The following is a 17,056-nucleotide window of genomic DNA, read 5'->3' as shown; positions in this document are numbered from 1 at the left end:
TTTTCTTTCTCATTTTTGTTTCAAGATATCTTTTGATTTCTTCCTTGACCTCATTGTTAAACCATTGTTAAACCATTTCTTGTTGAGTAAGCTGTTTTTTATCCTCCATGAATTTGTGTGTTTTTCATTTTTTTTTTCTTGTGATTGATTTTTAGTTTCATACCATTATGGTCAGAGAAAATGTTTCATATGATCTCAGTCTTCTTAAATTTATTGAGACTTGTTTTGTATACTATAATAGAATTTGGTCCATGTGCTCTTGAAAAGCATGTATATTCTGATGCTCTGAAGTTGTTAAATTCATCTCATTTAGTGAGTCATTTAAGGCCACCATCTCCTTGTTGATTTTCAGTCTAGAATGTCTATCCACTGATGACTATGGGGTGCTAAAATGACTTTATTACTGTCTGTCTCCCTTTATGTAAAAGATTTGCTTTTTATTTAGATGCCCTTATGTTGTATGCATAAATGTTTTGTGTTTACAAGGGTTACATCCTCCTGATGGATTGCTCCCTTTATCATTGTGTAGTGTCATTCTTTATCTCTTACACTATAGACTTTGTTTTAAAGTCTGTTTTGTCAGAAGTAAATATTGCTATCCCAGCTCTTTGTTCCTTTCTATTTTCATGAAATTTTTTTTTCATCTCTTTACTTTTAGTTGGTGTATCTTTCATTCTGAGTTGGGTCCTTTTATACAGCATATACAACATGTCCCAAAAATGCACATATACTTTAAATAATTATAAAGGCAGTGTTTATTAAAATACATTTCATTTTAAAATAAAATGTAATAGAACCTACAAAGTGTGTATACATTTTGGGGGGATACCCAGTATATACTTCTTGTCTTTCTTTCTTTTTAACATTTTATTGATTTTTTTACAGAGAGGAAGAGAAAGAGATAGAAAGGTAGAAACATTGATGAGAGAGAAACCTCAGTCAGCTGCCTCCTGCACACCTGCACACCTCCTATTGGGGATGTGCTGCAACCAAGGTACATGCCCTTGACCCCTTGACCAGAATTGAACCTGGGACCCTTGAGTCCGCAGGCCGATGCTTTATCCACTGAGCCAAACCGGTTAGGGCTACTTCTTATTTTCTTATCCATTCAGCTACCCTATGTCTTTTGATAGGAGCATTTTAGCAATTTACCTTTAGAATGATTATTGTTAGGTATGTATTTATTTCTATTTTACTCTTTTAACTATGTTTCTGTTTACTTTTTCTTCTTTTTAAAGAAGTCCCTTTAACATTTCTTTTAAAACTAATTTAGCTTTTACTTGTCTGAAAAGCTTTTTATTTTTCCTTCAATTTTAAATGATAGCCTTGCTGGTTATAGTAGTCTTGGTTGTAGGTCCTTGCTTTTCATGATTTTGAGTATTTCATATTCATCTCTTCTGGACTGAAATGTTTCTGTTGACAAATCAGTAGACAGTCTAATGGGGGCTCCTTTGTAAGTAGCTACCTGTCTCTTGCTGGTTTTTTTTATTTTTTATTTTATTTTATTGATTTTTTACAGAGAGGAAGGGAGAGAGATAGAGCTAGAAACGTCAGTGAGAGAGAAACATCGACCAGCCGCCTCTTGCACACCCCCTGCTGGGGATGTGCCCGCAACCAAGGTACATGCCCTTGACTGGAATCGAACCTGGGACCCTTCAGTCCGCAGACCGACGCTCTACCACTGAGCCAAACCGGTTTCAGCTGTCTCTTGCTGTTTTTAAGATACTCTCTTTGAATTTTACCTTTGCCATATTATTATGATGTGTCTTGGTATGGGCTTCTTTGGGTTCATCTTGTTTGGGACTCTGCACTTCCTGGACTTGTGTGTTTTTTCTTTTACCAGATTAGGGAAGTTTTCATTCATTTCTTAAATAGGTCCTTAATCCTTTGCTTTCTCTTTTTCTTCTATTACCCCTATGATGCGTATATTGTTACTCTTCATGTTGTTTCAACGGTCCCTTAAACTATCCTCATTTTTGTAAATTTTTTTTCATTTTACTGATCTAATTTTGTGTTTTCTGTTGCCTTGTCTTTCGTATTGATGATTCAATCTTCTGCTTCATCCAAACTATTTATTCCTTTAGTGTGTTCATTTCAGATTTTTTTTATTTTTATTTCTGACTGTTTCTTTTTATGGCTTTTATGTTCTTTTTCATGCTGTTGTAGTTCTAAGCTTCTTGAGCATCCTTATAACCATTGTTTTGAAGTTTAGAGTATCTGGTAAATTGCCTGCCTCCATTTCCTGCAGATGTTTTGAAAAGATTTCTCCTGTTCATTTGGGCATGTTTCTTTGTCTCCCCATTTTGGTTGTCCTTTTGTTTGTTTGTATATATTAGGTAAATATACTGACTCCCAGTTTTGGTATGGTGGCCTTCTGTAGTAGGTGTCCCAGGGGACCCAGTGGTACAGTCTCCTTGATCACCTGAGCTGGGTGCTCCGTGAATATCCCTGATGTGGGTTATGTGGGCCCTCCTCTTGTAATCAAGCCTTGATTACTATTGGCCCATTCATGCATGGAGTCGACCCTCAGGCAGGCTGACTGTGAGGATCAATCCTGAACACAGTGTACAAACTGTTGTGCAGGTACTAACCTGTGTCTTAGGGGGTCTGATACGTGCCCAGATCTCCCTGTGTATACGCCAGTGGTGAAGCTAATCGGATCCTGCTCTGATATTGTCTGAAGGTGGCCACTCTATGTTTTTGGTCTTGGGCCTGTGGTAGGGTTTTTGGGGCTGGTCAATATCAGACACTATCTGTGACTGGCCCTAGTGATCTACATTTTGTGGTAGTCTCTGCTAAACCTAGGTCTTCATGGCAAAAATCAAGCTGTGCGCTAAGGCTGGCTTTTACCATCACTGGGCCCAGAAAACGTTGGCAGAAGCCCCAAGGCACCCTGAAGATCTACCTCCAGCTGCCTGAGTTTATCAGGTATAAACAGACCAAGATTTGGTCATGTGAAGGGAGGGTTCTTCCACCACTTGGGCTTGTAAGAGAACAAGCTCCTGTTCTAGAGCCACACAACTCTGTCTTAGATTCTGCCAGGTATTGATTTCAGCAGGATACAGCCACCAGGAGTCGAGATGATGAGGCTAGTGGATCTCCCATGATGGGGAAACCTTTTTCAAAGATTTCTCCTGTTCCTTCATTTGGGCCATGTTTCTTTGTCTTCCCATTTTGGCTGCCATTTTGTGTTTGTTTCTATAATCAGGTTTGGGGAAAGTTGTGGGATATGGCCCCAGCCCCAGAACCACACAACTCAGTTTGTCCCAGATTCTGCCCAGACCTGAGAGCAGAGCCACCAGGAGTTGGTTAGGGTTGCCAGGAGCCTTGGAGTTTGGGGACAGTAAATCTCCCATTTGCTAAAAACTCCAGTCAGGCCCCTGGGAACATGGGAGGAATAACCCTGCCCCAGAGCCATACAATACAATATGCTTATTTTACTGTAGTTTCTGTGATATTTCCTGAGTCTACCCAGACTTCTACATCCCGACCCAGGCAGCTGTAACTTTTCAACAGGGCTCCTACAGAGTGGGACAACAGGAGTCAGGAGGTAGGGACTATTGCATTCCCCATGTTGATTCTATATGGAGGGGCATGATCCATCCAAAAAAGATGGCATCTGCAGTGTGGCAGAGTGACTCAGCACATAAGTCCTGGAAGCTGTCCCTTCAGTATTCTTCCCAGAGCCACATACCCCAGTGTCTCCTTACTTGTCTCTATTCTGCTTCACCCTCCCTCCGTCAAGAGCCAGGGTGAGTGGCTGCAAGAGATTTTGTGCATTGTCCCTTCTCCATGGAGGACAGAATCCCCAGATTTTCTGTGGGTGTTATGTGGGTGCCTCTTCCCAAGTCTGATTCTCTGGGTTGGGGAGCCCAGTTTGGGATTGGGAACTCATACTCCTCAGTGTTTTGCAACTGAGATATCCCTCCTGAATCTCAGGTGTTATCCCTTTGTATAACCATTCTTCCTACCAGTCTTAATGTGGCTTTTTCTGTAAATCCTTGGTTGGTCCTGGGAAGAGGTGAGTGTAACATCCACCTACTCTGCTGCCATCTTTTATCACTCTTCACTTAAGAAGGACAGTTTTGCAGGGTACAGAATTCTAGATTGGTCGTTTCCATCCCTTACACCTTATACACTGAATGGCCAGATTATTATGATCTCTGAATGCAAAATAATCTGGCCACTTAGTGTATATCCTATATAATAAAAGGCTAAATGCAAATTGTCCCCTCGACCAGGAGTTCGACCAGCAGGCAGGTCACTCAACCGCCCATGTCCCCTCCTGGCCAGGCTGGCTCACCCATGCACGAATTCATGCACTGGGCCTCTAATATAAATACTATATATATATATATATATATATATATATATATATATAAAATACAATACATACACACACTGAGTGGCCATGTTTTTATGCGTTCAGAGATCATAATAATCTGACCACTCAGTGTCTATTTCCCTTCACAATCTTGCTTGAATGATTTCTGAGGAAAATTAGGGGTAATTAGTTCTGTCCTGTATAGGTAAGATTTTAAAAAACTCTGGCTCTTAAAGATTACTTGTCTGATTTTTTTGCACTTTGAATATGATATGCCTAGTGCAGTGTTTTTTGGCATTTATCTTTTTTGTATGATCTTCATCAATTTATTTGCTGTTTTGCATTCACACGAAGAAATTCTCAATCATCCTTGCTTCAAATGTTGCTTCTGCTCCTTCTCATTCTGGTATTCCATTATGCATATGCTGCACCATTTTTTTAAAGTTGTCCTCCAGTTCTCTGATTTGTTTTCTAGTCTTCTGTTCAGTTTTATAGGTTTTTAATGATATATTCTGAAGCCCAGACCCTTTCTTCAGCAGTGTGCAGTCTACTGACCCCATCAAAGGCTTCTTCATTTCTATTAAGTGTTTTGTTAAGTGTGCATGGTCTGATAATTCCTATTTCCCTCCCATATCCTGAGTTTAGTTGTGATGTTTGCTATGTCTCTTCAAATTGGTTCTTTTGCCTTTTGAGTGAAAGGAACTCTAGTAAAATAGTTTAGTGGTGTGATGTAAAGGTATTGAGGGTGGGAAGAGTCCATAGTCCTTTGATTGTCTCAGTGTTTTTGTCAGCCTGTGGCTTTGAGCTGTGAACTTCACCAGTGCCTCTGTTTTCCTTAGCCTTTGGTGAGATCTGATGGCTGCAGAAATATTTCCCTTCTCCCACACAAAAGGCTAGAGTTGAGTTTTTCCGTGTCAGACTCTGATTAAAAACAAAAACCTGGTAGTTTATTATCTGGTTAGTTTTCTCTTGAGGGCAACAGAATTTTCTGGTCTATTTCAAAATGGCCATTTTCCCTTTGCCCCCCACCAGAAGCTCAAAGGATTTTTTAAAAAAATACATATTTTATTGATTCTTTAGAAAGAGGAAGAGAGAGGGATAGAGAGTTAGAAACATCGACGAGAATCATCAATCAACTGCCTCTTGCACACTCCCTGCTGGGGATGTACCCGCAACCAAGGTACGTGCCCTTGACCAGAATTAAACATGGGACCTTTCAGTCTGCAGGCTGACGCTCTATCCACTGAGCCAAACCGGTTTCTGCACAAAGGATTTTTAAAAATATTTTCTGATGCTGAAACCAGTTTGGCTCAATGGATAGAGCGTCGGTCTGTGGACTGAAAGGTCCTGGGTTCAGTTCCGGTCAAGGGCATGTACATTGGTTGCAGGCACATCTCTGATAGCGGGTGTGCAGGAGGCAGCTGGTCGATGTTTCTAACTTCCTATCCCTCTCCCTTCCTCTCTAAAAAAAAAAAAAAAAAAAAAAAAATCAAAATATATTTAAAAATTAAGCATTGTATTTTAAAAAATATATTTTTTATTATTTTATTTGAGAGAGGAAGAGAGAGGGCAAGAGAGATAGAAACATCATAATGATGAGTTAGAATCACTGGCCAGCTGTCTCCTTCAAGTCCCCTACTGGAATTGAGGCTGCAACCCAGGCATGTGTGCTGACTGGGAATCAAAGTGTGACCTCCTACTTCATAGGTCAGGGCTCAACCACTGAACCACACTGGCTGGGCTCAAGGGGACATTTTTTTCTCTCCAGTATTCACTATAAGAACCTGATAGAGCTCCACAAGGTAAACTCACAAAAATGTCCAGGCTCCCCTGGAAGTTTAAACTCTCAGACTTGTACAAACTGAACCATTGGCAGTTCATCACTATTATTCAGGTTCTCCTACTCTGGTACTGGGTTCCATGCAAGTTTCTACTCAGGGAGTTTCTGCTCTGATAAGTTGTGATCTTCTCTTCCTATTTGTAAATCAAATTTCCAGAGCAATAGTTTGCCAGGTAAGTTCACTTCTCTGATGGATCTAGGAAGAATTGTTGATTTTTCAGTTTGTAATCTTTTTATTCATTAAAACAGAATGGCCACTTTCTAAGTTCTTAACAAGCTGTCTGAGAAAACCTCATGTAGAGTGTTTTTGTTGTTAATCCTCACCTGAGGACATTTTTTCCCATTGATTTTTTCTTTTTTCTTTGGAGAGTAAAAGGGAGGGAGAGAGAGAGAAACATCCATGTGAGAGACACAATTGTTGGTTGCCTTCTGCACACATCCCAACTGGGGCAGGGATGGAACCTGCAACCCAGGTACGTGCCCTTGACTTGGAATTGAACCTGAGGTTCTTGGATGTGCAGACTAAAGCTGTAATCACTGGCTTACACCAGCCAGGGTTCCTACAGGGGTCTTCAAACTACGGCCCGCGGGCCACATGCGGCCCGCAGAGGAGTCTGATCCGGCCCGCCAGGTTTTTTGGGCAGTGAGCGCAGCCCAGGTGTTACAGTAGGAATTAGTAGTTCATATAGTCCGGCCCTCCAGCTCTCTGAGGGACCGTGATCTGGCCCCCACTTTAAAAAGTTTGAGGACCCCCGCTTTAAAAAGTTTGAGTTACTCAGTAACTGAGTTACTGAGTAACTCTCAAATATGTCCACCTTAGCTCCAGCTATTTATCAGGTATAGTTTATAGTTTTCTACCCAGGGGGCTGGGTCCTGGAGAGGATTTTGCTCCAGTAAATTGTGATTATATCAGCCAATTAGCCCAATTTGGCGGTCAGCAGTTTTCTCTGAGAACTCGTACCTTCAGTAGATCTATTTTCAGTTTTTTCAGCTTTTTCCTTGTGAGTATAGGATTGAAGTCTCTGCCTTTTCCCGCACCCTTCTACTATTACTTCTTCATACCACCTTGGTTATATGTGTGTGTTTCTCTAGATCACTTGTTTACCTAGGAGCGAAACTACTACCATGTTTCCCCGAAAACAAGACATCCTCCGAAAATAAGACTTAGCGCATGGAAAGATAAGACATGCCCTGAAAATAAAACCTAGCACAACTTTGGGAGAAAAAATTAATATAAGACACTGTCTTATTTTTGGGGAAACAGGGTAAGTCATAAAGTATGCGTATCATCAAATTTACTGCACTGTGCTAAGTTGATCTCAAAGTGTTTATATCAGTTTTACCATCCCATAAGAGGTATATGAGAATTCCTGTTACTTTACAAATTGCCATGTCAATCCAGAATCTTTAGAAAGTTTTATGTCTGATCACATCCACCTGCCTTGCCTAAGATCTTCATTTAGTATTTTAGTATGAACAAAATTATTCATTAATATTACTGATTTATAGACTGCTTTAAAAATATTTTTTAAATATACCATCCTTAAGTAACTTATATGTTAGCTTATACAGTAAATTTCAGATTTAAATATCTGTTCATGCATTAGTAAATAGATATTGGGAACTTGCTGTGTTCTAGACATACTGTTCTACCTAAACATTGGGGATGCAATAGTGAATATATATCAAAGGAAACCTGTATCTTTATGCGAATTCCTATTACATAAAATGAGATAGGTCTCACATATTAAAAGTTATTATTAGCCTACATCTTAAGAGATCTTTTTTTAATAATTACATTATTTTTCGTTTCCAAGAAACATTCATACTTAGCATGGCACTTAGTAAGAACTCAGATATTTGCTTGTTGCTCCAAATTGTTACATCACAAACCATTTAAGTTCAGTTATGCTGGTCCTAAAAATATTACTTAAACTATTAGCTGTCAGAGTTCAAACCTTTGTTAAAATATTTTCCTTTGTATCCATTGACAATAGTTTTTAATTTTCACAAATGATTCGACGGAATAAAACTTTCTCCTCAGCATACCTGTAACTATTCTATTGTACGCCAAATATGAGAAATTTAGAATCAATCATTAATGGATGGATTTCCTGTTAAAAGTGGCAGATAAACACATTTTGATAGTTGTACTGTATGAAAAAGTCATACTTTTTATCATATCTATAGAAAGGATAAAATCAAAATGGTTTGCACATGAACATAGAATTGGAGACCATTTTAATTTTTTTACAAGTTATTCCTTTGCCTGAACGTTACACTTGTTTTGTTTGTTTTCCTTAGTCAAGATGCTTGGGGCTATAGTCTTAAGGTATGAAAAGCCTGTTAGGTTCACCACTGAGGATAAGATAATGCTGAAAACTGATGTTCTTTATACCTTTCCAGTTTAAGGACTGAAGTAATTCAGTTTACCAAAAAGGAATCCCATCTACTTTTTCTTACTTGTGGGATTCTGAATTAAGGTGGCAATATACAATCACACATTGTACTTTGCATAACTCTGGGAAGTTAGCATCCATTCTTCTTCATCAGAGATTTTTGTATTTGTGATAATTATTTTTTTGGCAGATAGGAAAAAGAAATATTGCTTTTTCCCTATATGCCTAAAGGTACTATTGAGCCAGTAGAAGTTTTGGTCTGAATATGGAATGATTAATGTAGTGCCATAGCCATCTTAAAAAACAATCATGTGTGCAATCACCACATCCAAAATGTAAATACCATTACAGGACAAGTCATCTAGTTTCTTTCACAGTATACAAAGGGGGCAAGACTTATTAAATTAAGAGAGATTTACAAATCATCACCCAAACATTATAAACATCAGATGCAATGTTTGGATACTAGTTTGAATAAATCATCTGTAAAAAGACATGTTTGAGACAATAGAGAAAATTTATCTTTAAAAATACAGGTTTAAGACAAACTGAGGAAATTTGAATATGTCTTGGGTATTGGATGATATTATGAAATTAGTGTTTTGTTCCATGTGATAATAGTATGGTTGTTTTCTAAAAGCTATATATATAGCTTTATTTATTTTTGAATAATTACATTATTTTTAGTTTCCAAGAAACAGTCATACAAACAAAACAAGTGTAACGTTCGGGCAAAGGAATAATTTAAAAAATATTAAATGGTCTCCAATTCTATGTTCATGTGCAAACCATCACACATAAACACACACACACACACACACACAATTTTTTTATTGAGAGTTGTAATGACACCCCGATCTAGTCATCTAGAAGAAATTCTGCTTTATGCCAAAGTAATGTAGGCCTAATTCCTCCATTTTATTTTTAAAAAAAATATATTTTATTGATTTTTTACAAAGAGGGATAGAGAGTTAGAAACATCGATGAGAGAGAAACATCGATCAGCTGCTGCTTGCACACACCATACTAGGGATGTGCCCGTAACCAAGGTACAATACATGCCCTTGACCGGAATGGAACCTGGGACCTTTCAGTCTGGAGGCCAACGCTCTATCCACTGAGCCAAACCGGTTTTGCTGATGCCTCCAATTTAAACCCCAAGTGTACCCGAGGCTGCTCAAGGTTTTTGTTTAAACACATTTAAATGAAGGAAAAGAAAAATAATAACTACATTAGAACACACAAGTATAAAGGATGCATATAAATCTGAAGTTGTTGAAGTGGGCTGTGGAAGAGTGTACACCAATACTCTAGTGGCCTGAAAAGAAATAATGAAAAAGAACATGAAACCTTTAGGACTTAATACAAGAAAACGCTTTTTACTTGTAAGTACTTGAGGCCTGATAGAATTTACCACTTAAAAATTCCTTTAACTTTGATTTTTCAGGATAATGACAAGTAGTTGAATCTGTTTAGTTCTCTATTCAGTAAATTCTTGGATAGTTTATCTGCATAATTCATCCAAGTTAAAACCAATAAAGACTAATATAGAACAACTGTTTTGAATACAGGGAAAAGTTATTTATTTTTTTAAATTACCCAAAATGGAATTCGGTCAATGCTGATATCAATGTTTAGGGCTTGGATTTTAAGTTTGTTATATAGATTTATTTATGGTCTCTAAGACAATCATTTTTATTCTTATTCTTACTCTCAATTAATGAATTACCACCACCACACTCAAAAGTTGCCAACATAATGCTCTTTCTTTCAGTGGAGTCATTTGTTTCCTTACTTTGTATTCACTATCATTTCATCATCAGAATATATTAGAAATGTTTGATAGATAAAGTTGTAGAACATAGCCGCTAATTTGTAGCACCCTGATAGGTTTATAAAAATGTGAAACCATGGGAGATAGGAATGAAACAATCTTCATTCCTTTTCCATTTGTGGCTTTGTTCAGAAGAACATCTAGAACAGTGTTTTTCAACCTTTTTTGGGCAAAGGCACACTTGTTTCATGAAAAAAATCACGAGGCACACCACCATTAGAAAATGTTAAAAAATTTAACTCTGTGCCTATATTGACTATATATAAAGTAATTCTCTTGAATAGGAATCAAATAAACACAAAGAAAGTATTTTATAATTACTTTATTATGAAATATTAAGTAAACAAAATAGTGAAAAATTATAAAATTCTTGTCTTGTCTGCACCTACGGCACACCAGGCAACATGCCGCGGAACAGCGGTTGAAAAACACTGATCTAGAAGGTCTCCTGGTCTAATTAGCACATTACTCTTTCATTAGTATAGATGCTTGTCCATTTTTTTTTTTTAGATTTCTCACCTATACCTAATTCAATTAAATTTTAGCTGTATTAACAGTATTCTTAATACAATTAACCTAGTTTTCATATAAAACCATATTTGTAGTCTCAGTTCAAGGGCTATTGAATATTTAATTAAATCACATAATTATCCTAATACCACAGACCAGTTCAGGGTTCAATGGCCATGCTGCTCATTCCTTGCAAACATACAGTTCATCTGCTGGGGCTATTAGAGAGCAACCTCCTAGCCACAGCCTTCCGAGTATGTCATGCAAGCATGTCCATTGGGCCAGTTTCATCAGGTGGAGATTGGTTAAGAGGCTGTATATGCACCAACAAACACTATGTAAAGTACTCTACTTGCATTATCACTTTTAATCCACAACAGTCCTAAAACATAGATATGTTAAAATGTTTTTCTTTGAGAATGCTCAAATATATAGATGGTAAGCATCTTGCCCAAGAATACATACAATATATAATACATAACATGATCAGGATGGGAATCCAGGAATTCTAACTTGTATTTTACCACTTCATCATCCAAGGTCATCGGAGTTATTTCTCTCCAGAGCACTAGGCTTCACTTTGGTCCATGACCAAAAACGACCTTTGAATCTTGACCTGTCATCTTCAAAATAGTGCTATGGCTAGGAAGGGAGAGCAATATAAACCCATCACTTGGAATAATTCCAAGGATTCAGTCTCTTTGAAGTCTCAACTCCATACATTTAAGACTAACCAAAATACTGTGTCCCTGTATTCCTTTCCTATTGCTATAGTAACAAATTACCACAAACTTAGTGGCTTAAAACAACACAGGTTTATTGTCTGTAGGTTAGAAGTGCGACACAGGTCTCTCTGGGCTAAAATCAAGGTGTTAGCATAGTTGTTACATTTTTTTTTCTGGGACTCTATGGGAGAATCAATTCCCCTGCCTTTTCCAGCTTGTAGAGGCCATCATATTCTGTTTTGTGACCCTCCTCCCCTCCATCTTCAAAGCCAACAACACCGCATTCTTCCTAATCATTCATCCATAGATTTCTCTGATTCTGACCTTTTCTGCTTCCCTCTTGCACTTTTAGGGACCCTGTGATTACACTGGGCCCACCTAGATAATGCAAGCTAATCTCCCTACCTTAATGCAAGGCTTAGAGCCTTAGATCAGTCTGTTCCTGTTCAGTTGTATCAGCTGTCTCTTTTCAATGGACATTATCAAAAGTTGTAAGTCTAAAAGCTTGATTTGTATGAGAAATCAGTCATAACTGAATTGTTTAATGTATTAAAAATGTCCTCGAAGTCCATGTAAATGGATCAACTGTATAATTAAATATAGAAACATTAAAGTCCTTTAATTTTTTAATAGTTTGAGATAGGTATAATCAGTCTCACCAAATACCACACATAGGTTTTAACAGAAGAACCTTGTACTAGTATTAGTACCGTATTTTTCGGACCATAAGATGCACCAGTTTTTAGAGAAGGGAAATGAAGAAAAAAAAGATTCTGAAACAAATAGTGACCTAAAATATTTTATGTGCATTAAAACCCAACATCACAGTCATAAACACATGTAATCAACCCTGTAAAGTAAACAGCAGCATTTAGAACCATTTTAGAGCCGGGCAAGCACACAGAGACCACACAGAGCTTGGCAAGTAAAAAAACTTTTTTTTTAAAGTATATGTGTAGGCTATATTTGGACCATAAGATGCAGGGACTTTTCCCCCCCACTTCTGGGGGGAAAAAAGTGCGTCTTATGGTCCGAAAAATACGGTATTTGTTATCAGATGTATCTGATACTGAACAAAAATTAGTAATTTTCATTGAAACTGTCTATGACTCCTCCTGAATGTGTCATTTATTTTAAAAAATATATTTTATTGATATTTTTACAGAGAGGAAAGGAGAGGGATAGAAAGTTAGAAACATTGATCATAGATAGTGTGTCGGCCTGCGGACTCAAGGGTTCCAGGTTAAATTCCGGTCAAGGACATGTACCTTGGTTGCGGGCACATACCCAGTAGGGAGTGTGCAGGAGGCAGCTGATCGATGTTTCTCATCAATGTTCCTCTCTCTCCCCCTTCTTCTCTGTAAAAAAAAAAAAAAAAAAAAAAAAAAAAAAAAAAAAATCAATAAAATAAACAAAAAGAAAAAGAAAAAAAAACAATGATCACCTGCACACCCTCAACTGGGGATGTGCCCGCAACCAAGGTTCATGCCCTTGACCAAAATCGAACCTGGGACCCTTTAGTTTGCAGGCTGACACTGTCACCTGAGCCAAATTGGTTAGGGCTGAATGTGTCATTTCAAATGATTGAAGGATGTCAGTGGAATTGTGTGTCATGCTCATCCGGACCTGCTGTCCAGACACAGACTTTTTTCCTAATATATGTGAGCTGGACACTGAATTTAACTGTTGTAAATAAATATCCCTGAATATTTTGTGTTTACCTACCATATTCGTTTAATAGGAAATGCTGAGTTGAAAGCACTGCCACTACACAAAAGCCACTATTGATTCAAGACTGTATATGCCATATGATGTAAGACTGCCAGCCCCTTAAAAACTTTACTACTACACTTAAATTCCAGAAAGGCTATGAATAAATGTTCATGATTTAAAGGTGGTAGGTTCAATAAGAAATTTAAAAGGTCTGTGATTGATAATGATAAACACCACTTAGCGAATGCCTATGTGCTGGCCTTTTATTACATTATCTCATTTCATCCTCACAACCCTACATGGTAGATGGAATCTTTGCCCAGATAAAAGAACTGGATGTCAAAGGCTAAGTAACTTATTAGGCAACACAGAACTGGCAAATGTTGGAACAGAGATTTGAAGCTCAATGTGTGTCTCATTCCAAATGTGTTTTTATTCACTACTATATATATTTATTTTAAATTATGTTCTAATGTTTCCACTTTTACTTAAAAGCACAACATTTTGTGGCATAAAATATTTCAGAACTAGCAATTGCAGTTATATAAAACACTAATGAAATTATTTTATAAAACTTTTACAAAGGTAATCAAGGTAAACAAATGTAACATCTTTTAATTTCTTATTTTAGGTAAATGGTTAATTGTTTACATTAAAACTTCAGTTTCCTGAAGTTGAAGCAAGTCCTTGACTTGACAGAAAACCAAAAAGTATCACTTAAAAATAACTGACTGAGGAAGACCTAACTTGAAAAGTTAAGAATACTTCTCTACATTTTTTAATAAGTGTTATTTACTATTTTTTGTCATAGGAGATGAATATGATGTATGTGCCATTTGTTTGGATGAATATGAAGATGGAGATAAGCTCAGAATCCTTCCCTGTTCCCATGGTATGAATAATTACATATTGCTTTGAATTGACATAGTAAATTTATATTTAGGTACAATATTTAGAAGACAAAAAAATAGTTATTAGCACACCATAAGCCAGGCCCTGTACTACCCAGTAATATCTCATTATAAAAACTTACAAGCTTTACTTCTTTTGTCCCTACATGATGCATATAGATCAGAATAACATGGATAAACATGGTAAAAAGTTAAAAATGTTCACAACCACAGTGTACTTACTAAAGATGTGTATTTTGTTTCAACAGCTTATCATTGCAAGTGTGTAGACCCTTGGCTAACTAAAACAAAAAAAACCTGTCCAGTCTGCAAGCAAAAAGTTGTTTCTTCTGAAGGTGATTCAGACTCTGACACAGACAGCAGTCAAGAAGAAAACGAGGTGTCAGAGCATACCCCTTTACTCAGACCTTTGGCTTCTGTCAGCACTCAGTCATTTGGGGCTCTGTCGGAATCCCGCTCACATCAAAACATAACAGAATCTTCAGACTATGAGGAAGATGACAATGAAGATACTGATAGTAGTGATGCAGAAAATGAAATTAACGAACATAGTGTTGTGGTTCAGCTGCAGTCTAATGAACGGGATTACAACATAGCAAATACAGTTTGACCCAATCAGAGGATGATTGGTTATTTCCCTTTGAAATTTTATTTAGGTATATAATTTGATTTTTTTGCTCCCTTCACAGATTTCTGTAGAAATAACTAATTTTTTAGTATTCTACAGTTTAATCTTACTGAAAGTTGTTGTTTTTTTTTAAATGTAGTATTTATCTGCAGGAGTATACTTCATTTTACTAACAAGTAACAGCAGACTGGTACTGTAACTCAAGCATCAAATCAACTTGTATTTTGGAATGAAATATAACCAAAACATGAAAAAAAAAATTCTCAGTATAGCTTGCAATTAAGATCTAGATCACAGTATGCAAATTTTGTGCTTTGCACACAAAGTCAGTGCTGTGGCCACTTAGTATTAGCTAAGCCAGCTCCTATCTCCATAAAGCTACCTAAAGTTGTTGAGTCGGAATGTTTTTTCTGGTATTACCCCCAATTGCCATCATTAGGGAGAGGCAACAAGGCAATTTAGCATTTTTCCTCCCATTGATATAAAAACTCAGTTAATTTTTTCCTTTCTCTTCCCATGTAGTCTTATTCTGAAAGAAACAGTCTATACTGGTGCAGATTTCAAGTTTTAAGGTTTTTAATACTATATAGTGTTACATATGAATTTGATTCATCAGCTAAAGTAATATGTCACTGGACTTAACTTACTGAATTTCATATCCTTAAGGGTTTTATGTTGTGATTGAAGCAAAAAAGAAATGTACAAAAATACCAAACTTCAGCAACTGTTAACATGCAGATCATATACCTCTCAATAAAGAGCATCTATGCTGATTAATCCTGCTAAGCTATGTATAGAGGAAATTGATCAAGTATTGGATTTAAAAATAATTGCTTATGTTTAACAGAATAATGAATGTAAACAATTTATTATGAAAAGCTAAATTATACTTCATTGTAACTACATAGAAAATATAGACATATATAATCAAAATGCTAAGAACTTTTATATAGCCTTGTATGAAGGGGGCTTGAATGTTAATAAACACATTTTCCACTTTAAGAACTTTGTGTACTGTAATATTACCTACATTAGCCTCATTTTTATATATAGTGCTATAAAGGTATAACGATTACGGTAATTTAGATCTGATAAACACACCTTAGAATTTTATACAAGGTAACTAACTAAAGCAGTTAGGTAATTCCCCCCAAAATAACTGCTGTCAAAGTCATTCCAACAACTGGACATTTTGGTACCCTGTTGTAATTATGGTATAACCTTACAGTAGATTGCTACACAGCCTCAAAAGGATAAATTATCTTTTTTTTTTTTAAAGAATAAATTATCCTGATACATCTTCATGGACATGGGAAATTGTTAGTGAACAAAAGCACATTAGAAAATAATAACTATACAAGGTACATGAGCCTTTGATATAAAAAGAAAAATAACACATTTTAAAAGAAATATAACACTTTTGAGGGAATTTCACTTTCTGAATAGAAAAATTCTTATAATTAAAAAAAATATTCCTGCTTATGCAAAGAAAAACTTGAATTACCTTTTTATTTCTTTTTATTTATATATATATATATATATTTAAATATATTTTATTGATTTTGTACAGAGAGGAAGGGAGAGAGGTAGAGAGTTAGAAACATCGATGAGAGTCATCGATCAGCTGCCTCTTGCACACCCCCTACTGGAGATATGCCCACAACCAAGGTACATGCCCTTGATCGGAATCGAACCCGGGACCATTCAGTCCCCAAGCCGACGCTCTATCCATTGAACCAAACCGGTTTCAGCAGAATTACCTCCTTTTTAAATAATAAAACACAGGCATGAGAAATAGAACATTAGTTTACTAGGATAGCAGAGCTTTGGAATTTGGTCATTTGAATAATTTCATTTAACCAAAGGTAGGGTGTAAGGATAAAACATTGAATTCCATCTTTGGCACATAAACACACAATAAATAACAGCTTTTATAGTTATTAAATACTTCTTTTTTTTTAAACGGGAAAAGTCACTGTAATGTGTATTAGATACTGTTTTCTCTCAGTTCTTAATCTACAGTCCAGATCAAAGGACCTAGTTCCTTTAAATTTAAGTTAGGAGATTTTCTAAGGTAAAAATTACTTTTTTTAAATACTCCAAACTTACTTTTGGTTATAATATCTATTGTCTTAATTAAATTACTAGTTTTAATATTCACTTTAAATCTTT

The 17,056-nt window shown here is 36.5% G+C and overlaps 1 protein-coding gene across 7 annotated transcripts in view; it reads left to right on the top strand.

Annotated features, from left to right (window-relative positions):
• RNF13 (ring finger protein 13) overlaps positions 1–15,133 on the top strand; it is a 146,142-nt gene extending 131,009 nt beyond the window's left edge. For all 7 annotated transcript variants that reach the window (XM_036443669.2, XM_036443670.2, XM_036443668.2 and 4 more), the window contains 2 exons: positions 14,157–14,237; positions 14,505–15,133. In XM_036443669.2, coding sequence (XP_036299562.1) covers positions 14,157–14,237; positions 14,505–14,866 — 443 coding nt within the window. In that variant the 3' untranslated portion in view covers positions 14,867–15,133. The remainder of the gene's footprint in view (positions 1–14,156; positions 14,238–14,504) is intronic.
• Positions 15,134–17,056: the final 1,923 nt, after the last annotated feature.

This window comes from Pipistrellus kuhlii, unplaced genomic scaffold (genome assembly GCF_014108245.1).
Source record: "Pipistrellus kuhlii isolate mPipKuh1 unplaced genomic scaffold, mPipKuh1.p scaffold_m20_p_2, whole genome shotgun sequence".
Taxonomy (NCBI): domain Eukaryota; kingdom Metazoa; phylum Chordata; class Mammalia; order Chiroptera; family Vespertilionidae; genus Pipistrellus; species Pipistrellus kuhlii.
Note: the sequence above shows the minus strand (reverse complement) of the source record. Positions and strands in the feature narration are given on the sequence as shown.